This window comes from Corella eumyota, chromosome 5 (genome assembly GCF_963082875.1).
Source record: "Corella eumyota chromosome 5, kaCorEumy4.1, whole genome shotgun sequence".
In the NCBI taxonomy this organism is placed as follows: Eukaryota; Metazoa; Chordata; class Ascidiacea; order Phlebobranchia; family Corellidae; genus Corella; species Corella eumyota.
The window spans coordinates 11735657-11750445 of NC_137494.1; the positions used below are offsets into that span (position 1 = coordinate 11735657).

At 30.8% G+C, this 14789-nt stretch overlaps 3 protein-coding genes across 3 annotated transcripts; all 3 read left to right on the forward strand.

Moving 5' to 3' along the window:
• Positions 1 to 455: 455 nt before the first annotated feature.
• LOC145752755 (WD repeat-containing protein WRAP73-like) lies at positions 456 to 2844 on the forward strand. The gene is made up of 3 exons (XM_082569088.1): positions 456 to 529; positions 633 to 1782; positions 2208 to 2844. Exons 2-3 carry the CDS (start codon positions 659 to 661, stop codon positions 2425 to 2427), a joined length of 1344 nt encoding a protein of 447 aa, XP_082425214.1. The 5' UTR covers positions 456 to 529; positions 633 to 658; the 3' UTR covers positions 2428 to 2844.
• Positions 2845 to 4120: 1276 nt separating this feature from the next.
• On the forward strand, positions 4121 to 4627 carry LOC145753616 (uncharacterized). Its single transcript, XM_082570021.1, has one exon. The coding sequence runs from the start codon at positions 4184 to 4186 to the stop codon at positions 4478 to 4480; it is 297 nt and encodes a 98-aa protein (XP_082426147.1). The 5' UTR covers positions 4121 to 4183; the 3' UTR covers positions 4481 to 4627.
• On the forward strand, positions 4503 to 13574 carry LOC145753615 (protein unc-45 homolog B-like). The gene is made up of 17 exons (XM_082570020.1): positions 4503 to 4830; positions 4947 to 4983; positions 5556 to 5731; positions 6188 to 6448; positions 6841 to 7015; positions 7744 to 7917; positions 8227 to 8401; positions 9136 to 9298; positions 9382 to 9614; positions 10044 to 10329; positions 10705 to 10832; positions 11130 to 11310; positions 11885 to 12000; positions 12134 to 12251; positions 12642 to 12797; positions 12887 to 13017; positions 13161 to 13574. The coding sequence occupies exons 1-17, from the start codon at positions 4669 to 4671 to the stop codon at positions 13288 to 13290; spliced, it is 2802 nt and encodes a 933-aa protein (XP_082426146.1). The 5' UTR covers positions 4503 to 4668; the 3' UTR covers positions 13291 to 13574.
• Positions 13575 to 14789: the final 1215 nt, after the last annotated feature.

Below are 14789 nucleotides of genomic sequence, written 5' to 3' on the forward strand. Positions count from 1 at the left end.
AGCAATTATGTGTTAAACCGGGCAGCATGGTCTAGGTGTTGTGGTCACTGTCACTGGTCAGAACACTTGTCTTTCTTTACTAGATGAGATACTGGGTTTGATTCCCACTGTTCTTGTGCTGTAACGCCCTCGAGTAATGCGCTATAAACGGTATGAACTGTTGCTGAGCCAACACTTAACCGGCAGCTTTATAATTATTTGGCAAATATAATTTATGATATCCCGAACTGCTAAAGGCAACTGGGTCGGGGCCAGTTTGGAAAGTAGGGCAACGTGCACGCACGAGATTTTTTTCGGTGAAAAAAATACACGCCTGAAATTAACGTTTTGCATGCCTGGTTTTTAAGAAAATTAGCACTATCGCAATACTGACGCCTTGTGTATTTAAGCCAAATTTAGGTAAAACACGCCAACATAAATCAAGCGTGCACGCATAGACCGAAAATCGTAATATGCATGGTCACGCCATTTTTTCCGCTTGCATGCACGAGATCTTGTCGAAAACTGCCCTACTTTCCAGACTGTCGAGGTAACTGATGTTACTCTATGTTTATGTCGTGAAGTCGACCTTTCCACATCAATAATAAATAAATTTAAAAACATGTTAATACTTAATATACTATTCATTTTAGAAGCCAAGCTATAAGAAAAATTAAAAATGAATTTTTCTGAAGTATTCAAGCAATCGAATTTGCTTTGCAAGTTTTCCCCAGACGGAAGATATCTCGTTTCTTGTGTCTCATACAAAGTAATAGTGCGTGCATCTGACAGTTTACAAATTATCAGACTTTACACATGTATGGATGCTGTACAATGTGTTGAATGGTCATCTGATTCTGGATTTCTGCTTTGTGCTATGTACAAGCGTGGTTTATGTCAGATTTGGTCTATAGATCAACCAGATTGGACCTGTAAAATAGACGAAGGGTCAGCTGGTTTAACCCACGCCCAATGGAGTAAAGATGGAAGGCATGTTTTAACTACTGCAAATTTTAATCTAAGAATTACAGTTTGGTCTCTAATAAATAAATCTATATCCTATATTCGCTTTGTGAAGAACTCTAAAGATTGTCTAAGTTTTTCGCAAGACGGCAAATACTTGGCACTTGGGGAGTGTCGGAAAACGAAGGATTGTATCAGCATTTTTGCTGTAGACTCCTGGCAGCTTCTTAAACTTTATGAAACAGACACAGAAGACTTAAGCGGCTTAAAGTGGTCTCCTGATGGTCGAGTTTTATGTGTTTGGGATCACTGTCTATGGTACAAAGTATTAATTTACACCATAGATGGCAGGTGTTTAACAACATATAAAGCATATGACTGGGCTTTAGGTGTAAAACGAGTATCATGGTCCCCAACAAGCCAATTTCTTGCAATTGGTAGTTATGACCGAAAAGTCAGAATTCTGAACCATTTAACATGGAGAACTATAGTTGAATTTCCCCATAAACAATCAATAACTGATGCCAAAGTGGTTGTATACACTGAAACTGAATCTGGTGTTAGCTTACCAACTAGTGAAGGCCTAGCGATAACTCCAACCATATTCAGCACGCAGAGCAAATACAATATTAGCTCCCCCCCAAATGAGTTACCTTTTGTGCAACCTGATCCTGAAAAGGCCAACCCGAAGATAGGAATAGGTTGGCTAGAGTTTAGTCCTGATAATAAATACCTGGCAACTATTGATGATAGTATGAAAAGTGTGGTGCATATTTGGAGTATGGAAAAACTGGCTTTGTTCGTTGTGTTGCAGCAAAAATCAGTCATTAAGTGTATAAGGTTGGTAAAAATTAAAAAAAGGGTAATTGAAATTAAATATTTGGTGTATGGGTTAGACACCTGACCTTACAACGTGAGGCCATTGGTTTGATTTTAACTGCCATTTTGTTGCGCCCTTAAGTAAGGTGCTATAAATGGTACAAACTTATTATTAAGCCCAAACTTATTATTAAACCCATCAAAAGATTAAATATTTGAAAATTGTGATCACTAATATTCCAATTTGCAAAAAGCATCTTAATGCTGGGTCAGCTATACTATGTTTAGGCTGTGAAGTCAGATTTTTCACTTCACAAATCAAGATATACAAAAATATATAAAGTTATATATATGTATAAATAATTTTTTACTTTTTTTGCTATGCATCCTGATATATTATTAAACTATTATGTTAATTTTAAAATAAAAAAATAATTACATTTTAGGTGGGACCCTCACTCTAGCAGGTTAGCTCTTTGCACTGGCAACGACAAATTGTACATGTGGTCCCCCTCCGGCTGTGTGAGTGTTCAAATCCCCCTTTCCTCCACCTTTATTGTTCACTCCGTTAAATGGCATCCAGACGGCGATTCCATACTGTTGATGAGCAAAGACCAGATGTGTGTTTGTTATTTAGAATCAAACGATAAAGAAGATCAAGATTAATATTAAAATTTTGGACGACACCCCAAAACTTCATCCTGAGATGATCACTTCATGGTCAACTAGCCCCCTAATAATACTCCTTTATAAAAAAAAAAAATAAAAAGTACAACAACACTGGATTTTATCAATATTTAATTGAAAATTTTTAAAACAGTCAACATTTATTAACAATTAGAGAAAATTTGGGACTAATTAAGTAACTTTATTGCATAAAAATGGTGTAAGTGTCCTCTTCTAAAAAATTGGGTTCAATTTTTGTTGTTCATTTTTTAATTGTTTTAGTTTAAAAATGTTTCGTTCCTTTATTTTTTCTTAACTGTGCATTTATAAACAATCCAACTTATTTTATTTAGTTAATTAAAAATGTTTCGAATTTGCTAAATACTTATTTGTTTTATAGTTCTATAGATACACCAATCCAACTCATGTTGTGTCTTATTATTTAAATATTTACGATATTTTGTAACCTTTAATTGCTGCTATTTGTAAATATTTGTTAATATTACTGAATAAAACAATTATTTTTTATAAAAACGATTTTTTGTTTTAGAAATAAAAAAGTTAGTATTATAATCAAATAAGGCAAGTTAATTTGGACCAGTGGGCAGAGGGTTGTAACCTAGTGTAATTGTTAAAACAGTTACTATAACAATATGGTGTACAGTGATCGATCCCCACTGCTTCTATGCGGCAAAGTCTATTCGAGTAAGTTAATATAAAATGTATAAGCTTTTGCCAATAAAGAAAAGAAAACCTTAATTTCTTATCGGGCTAGACACAGTAGTTGTAAGAATTTAGCCTATTTTACGTTAGGGTAATGACCTCATAGTAGGAAGGTCGACTTCATGACCTAAACATGGTGTAACATTTTATAACCTGAACCAGTCTCGAGTTGCCTTTGACAGTTTTAGATATTATAGATAATTGCCTGATAAGTAAGCTGCAAATTAAGTATATTCAACAGGAGCGTTACAGTATGAGGACGTGGGGATCGAACCCATGACCCATGTAGTGTTGCAAGTGTTCTGACCACTACACCATGCTGCCGGTTTTTTCATGTTGCAGTAAATTATTGCAAAATTTTTTAATTACTTCAAAAACAATTGCTATTTAATCTTACAAATCACACTTGTATTAGATTAAAAATAAAAATGGTGTTGGTGTGAAAAAAAATTACGCAATGCATCAGTAATTTTAAAGAAGTCGCCACTGCGCTAGGAGTGCTAAATTTTCGGTGAAGGTTTTCGCTTTGAAGGACATAGCATCCCACAGCGCTTTAACTACTTGAGAAACTTTGACAGCTGTTATCAGCTAAAAATGTGTGGAAACTTCTAGATTTTCTTGCACTTTTAATAAACATAAGCCGAAAAAATTTGTTTTAAGTATTAGTTGTTCAAATTTAAAAGCCTATGCTGTCAGAAGGTTATATTTACCGAGTTCAGTTTTTTTGTTACGATGAATTGAAAATAAAACTTTTAGAAACTAAAAAACAAACTGTAGACAGATTTAGGATTCTTCCCTCTAATAATTATTTAATAAGATATCGGTCTCCGAAAATACCCTTTTTTGTTTGATTAATGACTAAATAAAAACGAAATTTAACGTAAAAAACGGAAATTGTAATATGACTGTATAAGGGCATAAAAAGTGGAAACAATTACGTCATAAAATAATTTAAATCACCTAAACAATTTTTAAAATTTTAATTTGTAACAGTTCAATTTTTTAAAGTTCAATTGTTAATTTTAAATTAAAAATGTTGCATGTTGTACGGAACGCTCGTCGTTTTATTATTCCTATCGCGACACGAACCTCTGCGGCTCGTGCCATGAGCGACGACGGTGCTATTAAAAAAGAGGGGGGAAAACTGGCGAAAAAGGCCGCAGCAGACGAAAGTCAGTATGTTCGTCAAGTAGAGGCCCAACAATGGAAGGCTTTAAAACTGCACCATCAGGAAGAAATTAAAGAGCATCACGAAGATATTAAGCGACTTACGGAAAGAATTAAGGAACACGAAGCTAATTTGAAGAAAATCGAAAAGCACTCGAAATAAAAGCAGTGATGGACTTTTTATTTTGCAAAAACTGTTGTGTATATGTTAAACTTCTAATTTAAAATTCCTAAAAATTGATATCACATTGGTGTTTCTTTGTAAAAATGTTTATTTGAAAATTGACCAAATTTTTTTTCAAAACTTAGATTTTATCTTTATTTAAAAATTAGTGTTAATAAGTATCTAAAATGCCGAGCTGTGGTGAATTAAAAAATCTTGGCAACGATCATTTCAAAAATGGAGAATATAAAGAAGCAATTAATTGCTACACTAAAGCACTTTCGATAGCAGATCAAAAGTCAGACAAATTGGTTCAATATAAAAATAGAGCTGCATGTCATCTTAAACTTGTAAGTTCTTTATTATTTTCTATTTAAATCATTTTTTAAAAAATTTTTTAAAAATGTTTTTGTAATTTTTTTATGTTTTATTTCGGTAATATTTATATAAATTAATTTATTTTTAGAATCAATATGAGGATGCGGTTAAAGATTCAACTGAGGGTATGTAGTATTAGAACATTTTATTTTTTCAAAAAGAATTAACCATTTTTTAATTTTTGTAACTTTTTAAGAAAAATATTTAAGAAAAGAATTACACATTGGAAGTAAACAAAACAATTTTTGCATCACGTATGTTGTCCAGGTTTCTAGACAAAACATAATTACAGTAAGGCTCTCCTAAATACTCTTGTCTGAATTACGGTGCGAGAGAATTATCACCTACAATTTACAGATTTTTTCCTGTAGTAAACGGCCTGTTGTTTTGTCTAGAGCTGTACAATATACGTGACCCCAATTTTTAAACCTATATATGTCCTAAAAATTTTTTTAATAGTAACAAAAACAAAATGAATTTATTATCACGATCATAAAATAATAATAACATTTCCTTAGCTATATAGTGATTAAGGAAATAAGGTTAGGGTATATATATGGCTAAGGTTTATATATTTTAAGGACCCTTAAAAGTAATATAAAATTTGTTAGAATTATAAAGAAATAAGTTAATTTTGAAATCAAAAAGTACACTGATTTTTTTTTGTAATGTTTATAATGTTTTATTTTTTTTTTAGCCCTTACTTTATCTGGGTCTGATGAAAAAGCATTATTTCGAAGAATCCAAGCCTATGAAAAGTTAGGAAAATTTGATGCTGCTTACAATGATGCTAGAAGGTTGTTTCAAATCGATCCAAAAAACAATTTTGCCAAAGATAGTTGCTTGAGACTTAGAAAAATACTAGAAGTTAGGGTACGTACAAATTATTTATTTTTAGTAAATTTAAATTAAAAAATATCTAATATTTTATTAGGTAGTTTTAGATGGTATTTTTATTTTAGGTTTTATATGGCTTATAGCCCTACTTTTTTATTTTCGATGTGAGAAGGCTAAATAAATGACTCTAAAATAAAGAAACATTTGTAATTCTGACCTGGTCTCAAGTTGACTTTGGCAGTTTAGAATATTATTGATTATAATTGCTAATATTTATTATGCAAATTATTTTTTGTTGTGGCAGGAGTTTAAAGCGTTGCAAAGTGAAAGCAATAGGGATTAAACCAAAGATTTTATGTAGTGAAGCAAAGTGTTTTATTCACTCCACTTTACTGCCAGTAGTACACCATGCTGCCTGTATTATACTAAAATTTATAAAAAAAAATTTTGATTTTCATTACAATTAATAAGTTTTTAATTAACTTTCTTTAGATGTTTGAAGAACGATCCACTGAAAACCGAGTCAACCAAATGTTAAAAATTCTTTTTGATGGCTCAACCTCTGATGCTTCGAAGCGGCAAAAAGCAGCAGATAACCTTGTCTTCCTATCTCGGGAAGAGGCAGGAGCAGAGAGGATCTTCAGAGAGGGAGGACCCACTGCGCTTACCGAACTCCTGGATCAAACTGATCCTTACGTGAGATTGTCAGCGGTTCGGACTTTATCCTCAATTTGTTCTAAACATCAAGCTAGGGTGAGAAGTTTGTTAATTTTTATTTATTTTAAAATAGCACAAAATAAGTTTTTATGTTGTTTTGTTATATAAGCGAGTCGATAGCTCACTCTAAGGTCAATATTTATTTTTTGTAATATGGTTGCAACTAGCAACTTATATCTATAAATTTCTAACAAGCTTTATGATATGAAGATTTTTACAAAGTTTATATAATTTGGAAGTGTGGTTAAGCGGTAATCGAACTCCGAAAGGGCCGAAAGGTTTTGGGTTTGAGCCGCACCAATGCCAACGATTTGCTCTTAAGCCTGACGATCACAGACACATTCCAAACTGCACAGCCCTACCTAATAAAAATTCGAAAACCTATTACTTAAAAAAAAAGTTTAAAAATAATTTTTAACTTTTTCCAGTCCTTGGTTATTCTTCGGGAAGTCACCACTGATAGGTTATCTCGCTGCCTAGGATCCAAAGAAGAATCGGAGGAGATGTCTCTTGCCACTTTTCATCTTATACAATCTATCATTGAAGCACTTCAAGGAGAAGACAAAATATTACACAGAGGACAAGATACAGCTGTCAGGGCAGGTAAGCAATACTTTAAATATTTCCTTTTAATTGATGTTCTATTGATTTTTTTGTGTCTTTAAAATGTATTGTATTTGAAAATCAAATTATTTTGTAAATATAGGTTTTGCCTATTATATTTACTTATTTTAATGGCACCAATGATTAAAAATTGTGTACTCTTGTTTTTTTAATAAAACAAATTAATAGTATTGCTCAAAATAGCTTTTATTTATGTTTTTGACATTTAAAATTAGATGCTACAAAAAATTATACTTGACAATTCACTGCCATATGGCCAACATTTTGATTGTCATAACATAGACTCTTTAAATTTAACAATTTTTGCCAACCTCTATTATATATAGATAACTATGCAATGCTATTATGCTTTAAAACTAAAAAAAAAGCTTGTAATTTAAAACATGTTAATCAATGTTAACATATAATTTTATATTACTGTATGTAAATACCCAATACATATCAAACCAGCATATTTTCGACTTATTTTTTTTTTAAAGATTTTGGCGCCACCTTTTTTTTAAAAAAATTTAATTTATTTAAATAATTATGCCATGCAATCATATTGCAAAAATTTTGGGAATTAAGAAATGTCAAAATTAATTATTACATACACATTGTCTTATAGAACTAAAAAATTAATTATTACATTCAAAATTAATTATTACACACACATTGTCTTATAGTATATAAATACTTAAAAACAAAAAAAACTAATTTTTTTAAAGATTTTGGTACTGATCTTCTTGGTTTAATGTTGATGTTAAAATCGATGTTAACGGATAAAGTTGTATCAGCTGATGGTAGAGACAACGTTATTTCACTAATTGCAAAGAATGTGCCACGAAAAAGTTGCAAATATGCCACGAATGCTCGAACAATGAAGTTTCTTGAAGTTGGAGGTAAATATTTGAATTTTTTTAAAAAAGAAGATCTTAGTAAAATTTAACACAACTTTTTTTTAAATTTTTTGTAATCAAACTTGTCTTTCATATTTTTTAGTCAATTACCTGCTTTACTGACTGCTTTTTTTCCCACTCGCAACTAATATTTTCCCACTCACAACTAATATTTGTGATAATTTACACACGCACCATAAATAACAGTTTTCTTTATGTGAAGGCCTTTAAGTTAGACTTCGTTCCCTAAGCTGCACTATATATATATAAAGAATAAAAAAAATTTTTTTTTTTAATTTTTTATTTTTTTAGGGGTAAAGGCAATCTTAGAGGTAAGCAGTTGGGGTTTTGATATCACCCAAGCTCCATTTTCTTGCTCCAAAAACACGAGATTAAACTGCGCTGTTGCTCTTTCTAAACTGTATGATGATTTGGGCGGGGATAAAGCTAGACAAGTGTGGGACGAAAAACTAATGGACTATATCCAGTAAATTGTTTTTTTTATTATTTAAAAAAACTTTCAATAAAACTTAACTAAGTTTCGTTAAATATTTAAACTAAAAAAATTTCTACATTTGAAGAAATGTATTATGGCAAAAAAAGGTTAGTTTGGAATTATTTTACTGCAATATATTATTATATTTACCTTTTTTTTCTGTGTATATCGTTATTCTCAATGTAAATAGAGGTCGACTTAACGGCTTTAACATAGAGTAACAGTTGTTACCCTGATCCGGTCTTGAGTTGACTTTGGCAGATTTGGTTATTATTGATTATAATTACCAAAAAAATTGATCTGTTGAAACATTAATTTGTTGATCTGTTGAAACAATAAGTAGGGATTTGTTCAGTTTATAACACCTTACTTAAGGGGTCTATGATATAGAATTAGTGGGAATCAAACCAATAACCTCATGTTGTGAAGTCAAATGTTCTAACTACTACATCACTTTTTCAACAATTAAAAAAAAAAGTTTTCAAAAAAACAAAAAAAAAGGAAATAACTTATAATACTCGAATTTTAGGGAACAATGTATATATGTTTGTCAAATTTAATGGCCTGCAAAATAGATAAAACTGCCATTTGTGGTGCCTGGGTAAATTATCATGGCCACATATAAGTTAAGAGTTGTGACCATATTTTAACAACTGAAATCTTGACCATAGGGCTGGCCATCAACCAGTTAAATATAATAATCTTGTATCTGAACTTCTTTTTAGATCTCTTTTTTCTACTGGGACAATGACCGCCAACATGCAAGCAATGTCGTTACTAACTTGTCTTCTGCAAGGTCCGTTCGATTGCGGACACAAGATGTTGGGGTTAAAGGGAGTCCTGGAGACAATGGTTGCTATGACAGCAGCAGATGAGGAGGTGGCACAGGTAGGTTGGCATGACAACAGAAGCATTTTGTGAAAATAGTTACCAAAAATAAAAAAAAATTAATTTACAATATTTTAATAAAGGTATCGGCAATTGAAGCTATTATTACATCAGCTACTAAGCACAGCAAAGCAACATTTGTCGTCGAAAACGGAGCGACTTTATTAAAAGAGCTGTACAAAAATAGCTCGTCAGATGCGGTTAAAATAAGAGCTTTAGTGGGGTTGTGTAAATTAGGATCATCACATGGAAATGATGTCAGTCTTCGCGCTTTTGCTGACGGTTCAAATGAAAAACTAGCCAAACAATGTCGAAAGTAAGTGATTTTTAGTTTATTTTATTATGTATAATATTGCTTAGTTTCTTACATTTTTTTTGTAGAACCCGAGCTTTAGGTTCTTATCAAAATCCTAAAATTTATGGTTCTCGACAAACTTTTTATTACTTTTACGGTTCTTTAAAATATATATTTTCACATTCTCTTCCCATATAACTGCTATATACTCTAATTATGACTATTTAATCATTATCATTTATATATATATACTAATGCTAAGTGGACTTTATATATATAGGCCGGCAAAATAAATAAAAACTGCCATTTGTGGTGCTCGGGTAAATTTTTGAGGACAAATATAAGTTAGGAGTTGCAAGCGTTTTATGACAATTAAAATCCTTACTTGAGAGCTGGCTATCAAGTAATATTTACAATAGCAGTTAACCTTAACCTTTTATTTTTTAATAGATTTTTAACAAATCCTGCAAAAGATTTTGATCTTCGTAAATGGGCCGCAGAGGGTTTATCATACTTAACATTAGATGCAGATGTCAAGGAAGAATTGTGTCGTGACACAAAAGCGCTACAATCCCTGTTCGACCTCGCTAAAACGAAAGACAAAACTGTTCTTTATGGTGTAGTTAGTTGTTTGGTAAATTGCACGAACACTTATGACAAAAATGAAGACGTTATTCCAGAAATGATAGAATTGGCAAAATATTCGAAACACCATATTCCAGAAGAACATGAAAAAGTAAAAAATAATTTTTTTTTTTTAAATAACATAAACATATTAAATGTATATATAGTCAACATAAAGAATATTTTTTTATATCTTTATTCTTGATGTGGAAAAGTCGATTTTGCAACCTAAACATAGAGTATCGACCACTACCCCAGTCTCAAGTTGCCTTTGGCAGTTTGGTAAATTATAGATTATGATTGCCCGGTAATTAACCCGCTAATTAAGTGTTGGCTCAGCAGGAGTTCATACTGTTTATAGCGCCTTACTTAAGGACGAGGATCAGTGGGGATCAAACTCATAACCTTACAGAGTGTAGCAAGTGTTTTAACCACTATACAATGCTGCCAGTTAATTAAAGTCTAAAAATTGTTATTTTTTGTGCAGGACAAAGGTGACTTTGTAAAACAAAGAGTAAAATTGTTAGTGGAAAGTGGAATGGTTCATGCTTTGGTTGCACTTGCTAACACTGATGCTGCTTTACTTACTGATACATGCAAGGAACTATTGTGCCGGTAAAATTTCATAAACTTTTTTTTTTTTTTTTTTTAAATTATTGGGTTTTTGAAATGGAAAATGTGACATTAACGGGTTTTAATTAAAATTAAAGGGTTTTATTTTTGTAATTTGTTTTTTAAATTTTGAAATATATACTTATGATTTTTTTTTTACCTTTTTAAATTTTTTCACTTTTTTTAAATTTTTGGAATTTTTAATTTTTGTAAATTTTTTATTATTTTTAATTTTTTTTACTTTTTTAAAACTTTTTTAAAAATTTTTATATTTTTATAATTTTTAAATTTTTTCTCCAGCGTGTTTCTTGTCAGTGTTGAAGAGATAGAGAATCGAGGATTGGTTGTCGCAGCTGGAGGAGGAAGATCGATGATCCCTCTTGCTCAGGAAGGAACGGAGGCAGGGAAGAGGATGGCAGCTCAGGCAATTGCAAGGATCGCAATAACTTCAAATCCAACGATCGCTTTTCCAGGACAGAGGGTAAGTTTTAGTGTTTAATTTTTTTCAGAAATTTTATTTTGTATTTAGAAAAAAAATCGAAAAAATTTAAAAATTGTTTACCAATTTAATATCAGCATTTACAATTTTTAAAAGACATTTCATATTGTTTTGTAATCAACGCCTACTTACACATTGTAAGTCATGCAAAATAGATTCCAAGTTAAGCCTAAGTAAATTCATAGCCAGGCCAAACTTGTTTTAAAGTCACGCTAAATTTGAAAAGCAAATAAAAAATACACCGGAGGCCTGGTGCAGTGGTCAAAACATTTGGCTTCACTGCATAATGCCCTGGGTTTGATCCCCACTACTTTAAGTAAAGCACTATAAACAGTGTATACTTCTGCTGAATCAATACTTTATAAGCAGCTAAATTATCGGGCAGTTCTAATTAATAATATCACAAGCCGCCAAAAACAACTCAAGACTTTGCCAGAATAACAGATGTTACTGTATGTTTAGGTTGTTAAGTCGACCTTCCCACATCAATGATAAATAAATATACTTAAAAAAACATGTATACTTAAATGTTGTAATTAAAAATGTATTTTTTTAGTCGCTAGAATGTGTTAGAGTTATAAAACAACTTCTCCATCCTGAATGTAATGCTTTAATGAACTTTGAAGCCATGATGGCTCTTACAAACCTAGCTGGCGTTGATGATACCCACAGGTATATTTAACAATTTTTTAATTAATTTTTATTGTTACATTTCAAATGTTATACTCTTTATAAAAAAGTCTTTTTATTATTAGCATGTTATGTTATTGTTTATTAAAATATTTATTTTTTGTTTTTTTACAAGACGTCGTATTATTCGTGAAAAAATGTTAAGTGATATTGAGAGTTATATGTTGGAGGAGCATGAGATGTTAAGAAAAGCTGCCACAGAATTAATGAACAATATGTGCATGTGTAAAGAGGTAACAAAAAAATTTTGTAAAAGTTATTTTAAAAACTTAGCCATCAACATGGTGTAGTGGTTAATACATGAGATTAAAGGTTCAATTCCCACTATTTTTATGCTGCAGTGCTCCTTAGAAAGACACTTTAAATCATATAAATTTCTGGTAAGCCACAATCTGAAATTCTATTCTGGGCAATTGTTATCAATAGTATCCCGAACTGCCATGGGCAACTTGAATCTGGGTCAGGGTAACAAATGTTACTCTATGTTTATATCTTGAAATCAGTCTTTCCACATCACGAATAACAAAAATAACTTTAATACTCACAATATGTCTTTAAAATTTTTGCTCATTATTTTTTTTTCAACACTACCTCTACTAATAGCGTCGTTTTTTTTAACACAGATGGTTGAAGTAATGGAAAGTGACAGTCACGAACGTATTAAGTTATTGTGTTTATTATTAGCTGAAGAAAATAATGATACTAGAAGAGCGGCAGCTGGTGCTCTTGCCATGCTAACATCAGCAAGCGATAAAATTGCCAAAAAAATAAGAACCTCTGTAAGTTTATAAAAATTTATTTTAGGGTTTAAAAAATTTTAAAACCTAAAAATTTTTAGTATTTTTTTTTCAAATTAATTTTTTTTTAGTGCAAGTCTTGGGCTGAAAACTTGTCCATTGTTGCCCTTGATGAAGATTTAACGATACAACATAGAGGACATGTGATCATTTACAATATTGTCGAAAAATGTAAACTAACAGCAGAAGAAATTGTTGCCAGGTAAATTTAAATATAAAATTTTTTTCAAAAAATGTTTTTAATTATTATTTCTCCAAACTTATTTTACCATTTATGAAGTTAGTGAAAAAACATTGTTGTTATATTTTTTAATTTTTAGTATTATTATTTTTTTTAATTATTAGCAACATTCTTGAAATTCTGATGGTGTTATCGAAAGACAAATCACCGGAAAAATCCAAAATCCAAGAAGTTTGTTTGGCAACACTGCAAAAACTCGAAAACGACAAATTCATCAAAGCCACTAGCCGCTGATGACGTCACTCCTTATTCTCAAAAATTATGACGTCACTTGAATATTTATTACGTCATTAAATACTTCTATCAATCAACACTGCATGCTGCTCTACTAATGACGTCACTATTAGGTGATGACGTCACTTTTTAGTTTAGACCATTGTCGCTGCTCGCCACTGGTAATGATGACGTCACATACGTCTTTGTGACGTCATATATTGCAGTTAAATCAATCATTCTTCACTGTGTGCTTTAAAAAGTGTTGTCGCATGTTTGCACTTCATTAAAATCTCTGTCGCCCACTGACGGTTGAGTTATTTTTAAGATGAAGTTGTAATCTAAGTTTTAATTCTTTTGTAAAATAGGCAATATAGTCGTAGTCTTTGTTAAATATTGTTGGATTTATACCACAGTACATTAGGTATGGTTTTAATTCTGTTGCGTAGGTTTTACTAAGTTTGAGCGGTTCAGGGCTTTAGCTTTGTTCCTTTTTTGGGGCGAGGTTGTGACAGTTGGTCCCGGACAAAAGTCATAAAAAATTCTCTATTGATATGTAATATTAAGTATTTTTAGTTTTTCTTTAAATTATTTAATTGCAAATGCCTGGAGTGGTGGTTTGGGTAGATAGACTAGGTTTGAGGATTAAAAAGGTTAAAGATACAGAATACGACAAAGATTTTGATAATCGCAAGTTGGCGTTAGAAAATTATTTTATAAAATATTTTTTTAAAGTTTTTTTTAACCACAACTGCGGTTTTATGCGCAAGAGTTGTATTTCACAAAAACGTCTTTATTTGCATTGGTGGTTTAATCTAAACTTACAAAAACTACGCTAAAACCACATTTCTCAAACGTGTAATTTAATGGAAATTCCAATACAGAGTTTTATATTAATAAATTTATATCAATTACTTTAGTACAGATCACATTAATATATTTTATTATATTGTAAGGCTAAATTTTTAATATCTTAATTAACAATGTATACTTTCTCAATTTTTGATGCAAAATATTAAATAAAATGCATAAAAAATAATTTTAGAAATATTTATACGTTGGGTGGCGCTTGTTTATTTACTTATTATGAATAAAAACCCTTCCCAGTATTTTTTTATAACTTTTGTAAAAAACATTTTCAGTAAACGCAGAAGTCTGTAAAAAAGGATTAAAACTAAAAAATGTTTAAAAAACAGGAACAGGCAATAACTATAAAAGTAACAGACAACCGTAGCACTATAATTATAGTCCCTTTTTTTTTTTTTTTTTTTTTTAAATCAGAAAGTAAAATATTTAAAAGAAATTAAGGCTTTTAATGTTAGTTTGTTAGTTTGTAATTAATTTAGGTTCTTGATTTCAACCTGTTACGTTTATTTGTGAAACTTGTTTTGTCTAATGTTAAGAATTAGATGAACAACTAACTAATTAGAGTTTGTTCAGATGTTATGATTTTTTTGATCATTGATTGTAAATTAAAAAAAAACATTATATAACAACTGCCAGACTGCTATTGTCAGATT